Below are 10,438 nucleotides of genomic sequence, written 5' to 3'. Positions count from 1 at the left end.
ATTTCTCCTTCACCCAAATCCAGATAGCTGATGTTCTGAAAGAGCTGCAAAATCTGGACCCCTACAAATCAGCCAGGCTAGACAATTTGGACCCTCTCTTTCTAAAATTATCCGCCGCAATTGTTGCAACCCCTATTACTAGCATGTTCAACCTCTCTTTCGTATCGTCTGAGATCCCCAAAGACTGGAAAGCTGCTCCGGTCATCCCCCTCTTCAAAGGGGGAGACACTTTAGACCCAAATTGTTACAGACCTATATCTATCCTACCCTGCCTTTCTAAGGTCTTCGAAAGCCAAGTTAACAAAAAGATCACAGACCATTTCGAATCCCACCGTACCCTCTCCGCTATGCAATTCTCAGATAGAGTTCAGTGTGTCAAATGGGAGGGCCTGTTGTCCGGACCTCTGCCAGTCTCTATGGGGGTGCCACAGGGTTCAATTCTCGGGCCGACTCTTTTGTTGCTCTTGTGGCTGGTGATTCTCTGATCCACCTCTACGCAGACGACACCATTCTGTATACGTCTGGCACTTCTTTGGACACACAAAATGCAGGGAATAAAAATCAACTAATCTCCAGATGAGCTTCAATGCCATACAACTCTCCTTCCGTGGCCTCCAACTGCTCCTAAATGCAAGTAAAACTAAATGCATGTTCTTCAACCGATCACTGCCCGCATCTGCTCACCCGCCTAGCATCACTACCCTGGACGGTTCTGACTTAGAATATGTGGACAACTACAAATACCTAGGTTTCTGGCTAGACTGTAAACTCTCCTTCTAGACTCATATTAAGCATCTCCAATCCAAAATGAAATCTAGAATCGGCTTCCTATTTCGCAACAAAGCATCCTTCACTCATGCTGCCAAACATACCCTCGTAAAACTGACTATCCTACCAATCCTTGACTTTGGCGATATCATTTACAAAATAGCCTCCAACACTCTACTCAGCAAATTGGATGCAGTCTATCACAGTGCCATCCGTTTCGTCACCAAAGCCCCATATACTACCCACCACTCCGACTTGTATGCTCTCGTTGGCTGGCCCCCGCTTCATATTCGTCGCAAAACTCATTGGTCCAGGTCATCTGTAAGTCCTTGCTAGGTAAAGCCCCGCCTTATCTCAGCTCACTGGTCACCATAGCAGCACCCACCCGTAGAACGCGCTCCAGCAGGTATATTTCACTGGTCACCCCCAAAGCCAATTCCTCCTTTGGCCGCCTTTCCTTACAGTTCTCTGCTGCCAATGACTGGAACGAATAGCAAAAATCACTGAAGCTGGAGATCTCCCTCACTATCTTTAAGCATCAGCTATCAGAGCAGCTTACAGATCATTGCACCTGTACGTAGCCCATCTGTAAATAGCCGATCCAACTATCTCATCCCCATATTGTTATTTATATATATATTATTTTTCTTTGCTCCTTTGCACCATAGTATCTCTACTTGCACATTCATCTTCTGCACATCTCACTCCAGTGTTTATTTGAGAAATGTTTATTGTTTCGCCACTACGGCCTATTTATTGCCTTACCTCCCTAATCTTACATGCTGACCAGACCGGACACGTCGCGTGCGCAGGCGTCGCAAAATACATTTAGAAATCCATGTTATTCAATTATTGCACCCACACTGCTCGCTCTCGCCAACGAGCGTCTGCGATGCCAAGGGCTAAAATAGAACTTCTTCCTATTTCTGACGCAGATTGCGCTGAAAGTCCTGCTTCTCCCATGTCCTCATTGGTTTATAGAAGCAGGTAACCACGTGCCATCTCCTCATTGGTTATACCCACGTGGGTGATTGAAAGACCAACTGTTTTGCCGGTAGTTGTGGTAATACTATGAAAGTTTAGATGTCGATCACCATATAAGTTCAACGATGAAAAAGCCTGGAAGGGGGAGAGATGACTAGAAACAATTCGGTTGGCTATTTTATGTGTAGATTAATTTGTTGGAGTAGAGGACCTTGTGTAGTTCAGGTAAAATAACAACTCAATGTTTATATCTCAGGACAAATTAGCTAGCAACTGCAAGCTAACTAGTTAAATTGCCATACACGTTTAATGCTTTTCGACCAGTCCCCAAATTAATGTCATTGGTTCAGCGTTTGTTTTGATATTTTAACCTGCGTGTCGTGATCGCGTTTGGTGTGGGGGGACAAAATAAATGTATGCACGATAGCGCACGATGGCGCACGATAGCGCACGATGGCGCACGCTCGCAGCCGGTTTGGGTTCCGTGTTACTTCATTTGCACACACTGTATATAGACTTTTGTATTGTGTTATTGACTGTACGTTTGTTTATTCCATATGTAACTCTGTGTTGTTGTTTGTGTCACATTGCTATGCTTTATCTTGGCCAGGTCACAGTTGTAAATGAGAGCTTGTTCTCAACTGGCTTACCTGGTTCAATAAAGGTGAAATAAAAAAATGCTGTATGTGGGAATGTCTTATGTCCGTCCTACATGTACCTCTACTAATAAATTACTACTAGATTATAGTGATAAGGAAAACAGCATACAAATTTGGCTTGTGTATTCATTTGCCTATAACTAATCAGAATTCCATTATTTTTACACAAAAAATAGAATACTTCGAAATGAGAAGATCCTGCTATGGAAAAGACGACTGGGCGGACATAAAGTGGAAAGGAGGGGAAATAACTCACACCATGCAGCAGGACACCTTCAGCTGTGGGGTCTTTGTAATGCAGGTTTGATAGTTATATTTTCAATAATGAATGGTTAGCTGTTATGTGACAATTAGGTCAAAACTCTATTTTTTATGTTTTATTTGGCCAAGGACGTTGCACAGAAATTCCCCAACATCCCTTCCCAAATTGATAAGGAACCTTCAAAAACACATGGAACAACTGCGAAAAGAAATGGCTGAGGATATACTAAATATGTCTGGTATGTAATGACATTTAATTCAAAGTAAATGTAAATTATGTATTTTTATGTAGTTGTGTGGGACAGCAAAGCCAACAACTGCTTCATGTGGCCCACTGATAAAGAACCTGGATGTGGCCCAAAGACTGACTGGGTTAGTAACTTTATTTAACATGTATATAATATTTTGACAACAGTGACGGCATGTAAGACATTTTATGATATAACACAATGGATGGCTAATTCGATAATTGATATTTGATATTATTTATAACGTGTTACGCTTTGTTTTGTTTTAGATTGAATGTTTTGCATGCATTGCATGTTTTACATGGTGGTTCCATGTGCTGTGCCAAGGAATGAAGAGAAACGAGTTCAACAGAGCGAAGAACACAAACTGGAAGTCCAGTCTTTGTTGTTGAAAATGTATGCTATACCCCATCCACACTGAAGAGGCTCTGAAATGTACATCAACCAGGGATTAAGAGAAAGTTAACACTGTGAAATGTTTAATACTTAACTGAAGTTAAGTGTCTGTTGACATGTTGGAAAAGACTAAAGGTCTACAATTTGTCAATATTACATTTTTATTCATTGATTTACTGGCCACCATTACTGTGGTTACATATTCAGTATAATGTATTGACCAGCAAACCCACTGCAGCCTACCTCACTAACTCACTCTCCATTGACATGACTGTGCTGTAGCATTTGTCAATTTTGTCTCTTGTTTAATAAATTCTATTACATTCCTTTACCTGTCTTCCCACACTCCTCCAGGTTTGGGGATGACTATGAGTTACCTTTTCCGTGAGCCCGCTACCATCAACTACCCGTTTGAGAAGGGTCATGTCTCCTTGTTTCCGTGGTGAACATGTTCTGCGCCGGTACCCCAACGAAGAGGAGTGTTGTATCGCCTGCAAGCTGTGTGAGGCTGTCTGCCCTGCCCAGGTGACCCTATACACACCTACTGTACCCTATACACACACTGCCTTCAATGCCCTGGTCACTATACACACTGGTACTACAAACTACTGTATATAGGCCTATATATCAGTAATACTTGATTGTATGTACCTGCAGTCCACAACATTACCCAGGGTATAGATAACTTCATATACTTTACTATGGAATGCTACCCCAACCAGGTAACCCCTATAAAGCACAGGTAAGTCCCCACCCAGGTAATTTCCTACCCTCCTGCACAGCTCAATAGAGCCCCATAGAGTTTACATTCCCTCCTCCTGTTCATTAAGTCCTCTCTCTGCTGCTTCTTGTGTCTGCCACAGGCCATTACCATTGAGGCTGAGACACGTGCAGACGGCAGCAGGAGGACCACTCGCTACGACATTGACATGACCAAGTGCATCTACTGTGACTTCTGCCAGGAGGCCTGTCCTGTTGATGCTATTACGGAGGTAAACAGCTGACAACCCATCTTTCTTTATTTTTTTTCAATTCAATGGACTTTATTGGCATGGGAAACATGTTTACATTGCCAAAGCAAGTGAAATAGATAATAAACAAAAGTTAAATAAATAATACAATTGTACAGTAAACATTACACTCACAAAAGTTTCAAAGAAATAGAGACTTTTCAAATGTCATATTATGGCTATGTACTGTGTTGTAATGATGTACATACAATTAAATTGCAAAAAGGAGAATAAACAAAATAAATATGGGTTGTATTTACAATGGGGTTTGTTCTTCACTGGTTGCCCTTTTCTTGTGGCAACAGGTCACAAATCTTGCTGCTGTGATGGCACACTGTGGTATTTCACCTAATAGATATGGGAGTTTATTGAAATTGGATTTGTTTTCAAATTCTTTATGGGTCTCTGTAATCTGAGGGAAATATCACTCTCTCTCAGTTTGTCAAATTCTAGAACAGAAAATTCAGCAGCCTATTCCAGAACTTCTGGATTATTCTAGGGCTAAGGGTTTTTGGACTTATTTCTCTCTTTATGTCCCTCAGGGTCCAAACTTAGGATGTGCTTTGAGTTTGCCACAGAGACCTACGAGGAGTTGCTGTACAACAAAGAGAAGCTACTGAACAATGGAGATCAGTGGGAGTTGGAGATTGCTGCCAACATACAGGCAGACTACCTCTATAGATAGACCATCGTACTGGAAAACCAACCTAACTACATATACTATGCATACCGTAAACACTAAGACAATCTAATGTCAATGAATAATACACAAACAAAGCCTTAGATCATACTTTTAACATGGAGAGCCAGTAGGCCTATTGTCAGAGGGAAAAAAAACACAAGTGTGAAAGTGCACACACAAATTGTACATTAATCATTATTTGATGACTGTATACCTCATGCACATTTTGTCATTAACAAAATCTTTAAAATATTATAACTGTAGATGAAATTGTAGGTTATGTATTTGTATGAAGAAAATAAATGTTTTTTGACGGCCTCTTTTTGTGTATCTTTTCATCCACTTTTGGAAGAAGTTTAAAAGTGATATCTTGGCACTGTAGATACTGTAGCTTGATTTGCACTAATGAAAAATGTATCAACCCCTACAAAAATATCCATTAATTATAATCGACATACTAATATGCATTTCCTGTTGCTGCAGGATTATTTTTCTGTTCTAGCATACTGGCTCAAATTAAGATCCTACATCTGTACCTGTATGATATCATCGGGAGTTGTAACAAAAAGCATTGTATTGCTGGCAATGGTCACATGACATGGGCGGAAACTGACTCAATTCCACGCTGAATCTCCCGCGAACGCAGCCATTTACTCTTTTTCTCTTCGTTTCAACGCTGGTGAGTCTGAACATTTTTCCTGATGTGATGCTTGTCTACATTCAAATTTTAATCATTGTGAATAAAAATTGGTTTAATCGGAGACACTAAAGTACGTTGTTGGTGTACTTATACACTCAGTTTCGTAGTTATGTTAATAGTATGCGAAGTTATTAGACAATTTTATTGATTTCCAAGCCCATGCTAGCGAACGTTAGCTACCATGTTAGTAGCGAACGTTAGCTTTGTGATATGTGGTTCTGTTGGCGAAATGCTAGCTAACTGGATTGCGAGACTTTCCTTAATTTGTTTCTGCAATTGAAGCGAACTATTGTTATTGTCAATCCAAATAACATTTGTCTAGTTGTGTGCTTTGAGACGGAGTTTGTTGTCTAACAAACTGACGTTAGTCTTTTAGCTAAACGGGGGACAGATTTTAGCGCTGCACAGACATTGTTCCAGTCGAAACTAGAAAAGTGCGGCAGCCTCAGCCTGCTGAATCAATGGCGTACTCATCAAATGCTAACTGTTAGCTAGCCATTCTCTGCGTTGAGGATGCATGCTGTGCTAGGTACAAATAAAACTATTTTATTTAGAAGGCATATATTCCTGCAATTAGGTTGTAATTCTTCTGATTGTTTACACGTTTAAATATCGTGTTGTCAGATGTCTTAAAATATGCAATGTATTTGGAAGAAGTTAATAGAATTAAAACCGCCCAAAAACAAGCGTTAACTAGCGAGGTTACTTGTTGGTTAGCTAGCAGCTAGTTCCTGGGCGCGTGCTGTTGTCTCGATATGTCGAAAGTTAGGTTGTTGTAGTTTAGCGATCCCATCATCAGAAAATAGTTAGCAAACCAGTTAACTCTGTAGATAGTTGACCCATCTACACGGGCTATGTAACTAGTTAACGTAACCATTCCGGCGCCTTGTCCTGTTTTTAGGAGAACATCAAAATCCACGACACATTTATTAACAATGGCAGAAGGCGAGCCACAGGTCCAGTTCAAGGTGAGGGCTATTACTTATATCTCAGACGTCAACGGTTTTAGAGCGTGAAATTGGATTATATGTTTGGTCATGAGTAGTTAGCTGCTGTTTTCACCTATGTTTCAACTTCTATCCCTCTTCCTCTCTCAGCTTGTGTTGGTTGGCGATGGAGGAACGGGAAAGACTACTTTCGTCAAAAGACATTTGACGGGAGAGTTTGAGAAGAAATATGTTGGTAAGTCACTCCCATCAGCATGTAATTACTTAAACAACAACACACCGTTTTTAAAGCGAGAACACAGCCACATGGGATAATAAATGGGTGTTAGGCCTCTGCACACAGCCTGTAATAGTAGAATGCTTAATCAGAATTTGTCATTGGGAGGGGGCTGTGTTGGCAGATTACACTGTCAGAATGCAGAGGCCTCCAATATGAGAGGATACATGGAGGCACCAGATGGCAATGTGCAGCTAGGGTGTGACACTGAATGAAACAAACAGCCACCATTCTAGCATCTTCTAATCTCGCCAGTTTTACTAAACTGTCTTCCTCCTCTCACCATTTCTCCTTTGCACCCCACCTTTCTCTCCCTTATTTCTTGCTATCTCTCCCATCTTTTCTCCTTTTGGGTTTCCCCTCTATTCTCCCCTTTCCTTCCTTCTAGCCACTCTGGGAGTGGAGGTGCACCCGCTGGTCTTCCACACTAACAGAGGGGCCATCAAATACAACGTGTGGGACACAGCCGGGCAGGAGAAGTTTGGAGGGCTCCGAGACGGCTACTACATCCAAGGTATGGTATAAAACGGTACTTATTAGCTTATCCTAGAGTTTTTCATGACCAGGAGGAAGAACTCTAACTCTAGTTACTAAAAATAACTCCCTGCTCAACAAAAAATACTTGGATACAGAGCTTTGTATGGAAGGTCACTGGCCAGTTCTTACAACCAGGAACTAATGAATGACAATAGTTCATAATGGGTAACCACTAGAGGTCGACCGAATATGATTTTTCGATACCGATTATTGGAGGAACAAAAAAAGCATATGCCGACTAATCAGTCTTTTTAAATATGATTTATTATTATTTTTTGTGTGTAATGACAGTTACAACAATACTGAATAAAATCAATTACAAACATACTTAAATCAAATCAATTTAGTCTCAAATAATGGAACGTGTTCAATTTGTTTAAAATAATGCAAAAACAGTGTTGGAGAAGAAAGTAAAAGTGCAATATGCCATGTAAAAAAGCTAGTTTAAGTTTAAGTTCCTTGCTCAGAACATATGAAAGCTGGTGGTTCCTTTTAACATAAGTCTTCAATATTCCCAGTTAAAGAAGTTTTAGGTTGTAGTTATTGGACTATTTCTCTCTACCATTTGTATTTCATAGACTATTGGATGTTCTTATAGGCACTTAAGTATTGCCAGCCTAATCTTGGGAGTTGATGGACTTGAAGTCATAAACAGAGCTGTGCTTCAAGCATTGCGAAGAGCTGCTGGCAAATGCAGGAAGGTGCTGATTGAATGAATGCTAACGATCCTGCTGCTGCCTACCACCGCTCAGTCAGGCTGCTCTATCAAATCAGACTTAATTATAATAAACACAGAAATACAAGCCGTAAGTCATTAATATGGTCAAACCCGGAAATGTATAATAATTTAAAAAGTTTATTATTTTGGTGAAACACGGAACCGTTCCATATTTTATTGAACGGGTGGCAACCCAAAGTCTAAATATTTCTGTTACATTGCACATCCTTCAATGTTATGTCATAATTATGTAACAGTATAACTTTAATCCGTACCCGGGCACGAACCAGGAACCCTCTGCACACATCAGTCACCCTCGAAGCGTTGTTACCCATCGCTCCACAAAAGCCGCGGCCCTTGCAGAGCAAGGGGAACCACTACTTCAAGGTCTCAAAGCGAGTGACGTCGCCGATTGAAATGCGATTAGCACGCACCACCGCTAACTAGCTAGCCATTTCACATCCGTTACAATTATGTAAAATTCTGGCAAATTAATTAGTCTTTGTTAGGAAGAAATGGTCTTCACACAGTTCGCACGAGAAGTGACACAATTTCAGGCATTTTGATTATATGCAACGCAGGACAAGCTAGTTAAACAAGTAATATCACCAACATATGTAGTTTGATTGTTTTTCATATAAGCTTAATGCTAGCAAGCAACTTACCATGGCTCCTTGCTGCCTGCACTTGCATAACAGGTGGTCAGCCTGCCACGCAGTCTCCTCGTGGACTGCAATATAATCGGCGTCCAAAAATGCTGATTATCGATTTGAGAACTTGAAATCGGCCCGAATTAATTGGCCGTTCCGATTAATCGGTTGATCTCTAGTAACCACTTCCCCCTCTAAGGATGCTGTGTTGAGAAGATTCATGTTGTGACTCTCCCTCTCTACATCCTTCTCTCGCTTTCTTTGACTCTTCACTCCATCTGCTTTTCTCTCCACTCCTACTTTGTACTCTCACTTTCCACTCTCCAGCCCAGTGTGCGATCATCATGTTTGATGTAACGTCTCGAGTCACCTACAAGAACGTACCCAACTGGCATCGTGACCTGGTGCGTGTCTGTGAGAACATTCCCATAGTCCTCTGCGGCAACAAGGTGGACATCAAAGACCGTAAAGTCAAAGCCAAGAGCATCGTATTCCATCGCAAGAAGAACCTCCAGGTAATTATTACACACTTTATTACAGTAGAGTGTTCTTATGCAGTGTGTTTCTGTGCAAACTGAAAGACTAGCCCTGATGGAAATAATGGGTAAACAAGCAACATTTGTGACTGTGTGCACCACAGCAAGGTGATGATAATCCTCTCTTCTCATTCTCTCACCCCTTCTCTCTCAGTACTATGACATCTCTGCTAAGAGTAATTACAACTTTGAGAAGCCCTTCCTGTGGCTAGCACGGAAGCTGATTGGAGACCCCAACCTGGAGTTTGTGGCCATGCCCGCCCTCGCCCCCCCAGAGATCCTCATGGACCCCTCCCTCGCTGCGCAGTACGAGCACGACCTCAAAGTGAGTAGAACCATAGTGGCCCAGCACGGGTATATGGACTGCATAGAGACCAAACTAAAATATTATCAGATGAAATTGTATCAGATTGGCTATCAGTGTCTTTTGTCATGTTGCTGATTGTAAATAGTGTATCGTTATTCACTTTCTCCGCCCTCCAGGTTGCATCAGAAACAGCGCTCCCAGATGAAGATGATGACCTTTAACCTGTTACCTATGACCCCCCCTACCCCCGCGTGGCAGGAAGTTGTCTGAGTTTGGCCCCTTTACTGTAAAATCCCGTTGCAGATTTATTTTTGAACTCTATTTTTTTGTTTTGCTTGTGTTTTAAAACGGAAAGAAATACAAACATGGTGAAGTCGTGTGGTTCTCTAGTTTCACTGTAAGACACACCGCCCTAGTGTTGGCATGGCAATGTTACTCACCATCATCAAGCACCATCCTCTGCCCTTCCCCGGCACACACGCTGGGCTAAGGCCGACTGACCGGAAGCACTTGGGGGGGGAATAAACTTTGAATAAAAACATTCTCAATATAACATGCAGTTGTGATTCATTGTTTTGCTAAATGTTTTAACGTGTGGCTAGGGGGTAGACGTTAGGCACGGTAGGCGCAAATCTTAAGTAGCTGATAAGAGGCCAGGGTTGGGGTCAATTCCATTTTAAAGTCAGTGAGTAAATTACTGCAGGTTCCTTCATAAATTACTTACCAATTAGACTGGAGAATTAAGCGATTTGATGCAA

The 10,438-nt window shown here is 41.5% G+C and overlaps 1 protein-coding gene and 1 pseudogene across 2 annotated transcripts; both read left to right on the top strand.

Moving 5' to 3' along the window:
- The first annotated feature begins 2,598 nt into the window (after positions 1 to 2,598).
- LOC139365825 (NADH dehydrogenase [ubiquinone] iron-sulfur protein 8, mitochondrial-like) lies at positions 2,599 to 5,011 on the top strand (annotated as a pseudogene).
- A 492-nt stretch (positions 5,012 to 5,503) lies between these two features.
- Positions 5,504 to 10,235, top strand: LOC139366285 (RAN, member RAS oncogene family). 2 transcript variants are annotated; one of them, XM_071103590.1, is made up of 7 exons: positions 5,504 to 5,687; positions 6,610 to 6,676; positions 6,806 to 6,890; positions 7,321 to 7,446; positions 9,165 to 9,352; positions 9,528 to 9,698; positions 9,857 to 10,235. In XM_071103590.1, the coding sequence occupies exons 2-7, from the start codon at positions 6,644 to 6,646 to the stop codon at positions 9,899 to 9,901; spliced, it is 648 nt and encodes a 215-aa protein (XP_070959691.1). In that variant the 5' UTR covers positions 5,504 to 5,687; positions 6,610 to 6,643; the 3' UTR covers positions 9,902 to 10,235. The 2 variants fall into 2 exon arrangements, with proteins under 2 accessions (XP_070959691.1, XP_070959692.1); XM_071103591.1 differs by lacking the exon at positions 5,504 to 5,687 and adding an exon at positions 6,122 to 6,237 and having other exon boundaries at positions 9,857 to 10,233.
- Positions 10,236 to 10,438: the final 203 nt, after the last annotated feature.

Source organism: Oncorhynchus clarkii, chromosome 14 (genome assembly GCF_045791955.1).
Source record: "Oncorhynchus clarkii lewisi isolate Uvic-CL-2024 chromosome 14, UVic_Ocla_1.0, whole genome shotgun sequence".
In the NCBI taxonomy this organism is placed as follows: domain Eukaryota; kingdom Metazoa; phylum Chordata; class Actinopteri; order Salmoniformes; family Salmonidae; genus Oncorhynchus; species Oncorhynchus clarkii.
The sequence above is the reverse complement of the archived record's forward strand: the minus strand, read 5'-3'. Positions and strand labels throughout refer to the sequence as shown.

Excerpts from the sequence above, each read along its gene's own strand:
- LOC139366285 (XM_071103590.1), top strand. The coding sequence starts at position 6,644 with ATGGCAGAAGGCGAGCCACAGGTCCAGTTCAAG. Across the intron at positions 7,447-9,164 it reads AGACGGCTACTACATCCAAG|CCCAGTGTGCGATCATCATG; the intron begins GTATGGTATAAA and ends TCCACTCTCCAG. Across the intron at positions 9,353-9,527 it reads ATCGCAAGAAGAACCTCCAG|TACTATGACATCTCTGCTAA; the intron begins GTAATTATTACA and ends CTTCTCTCTCAG.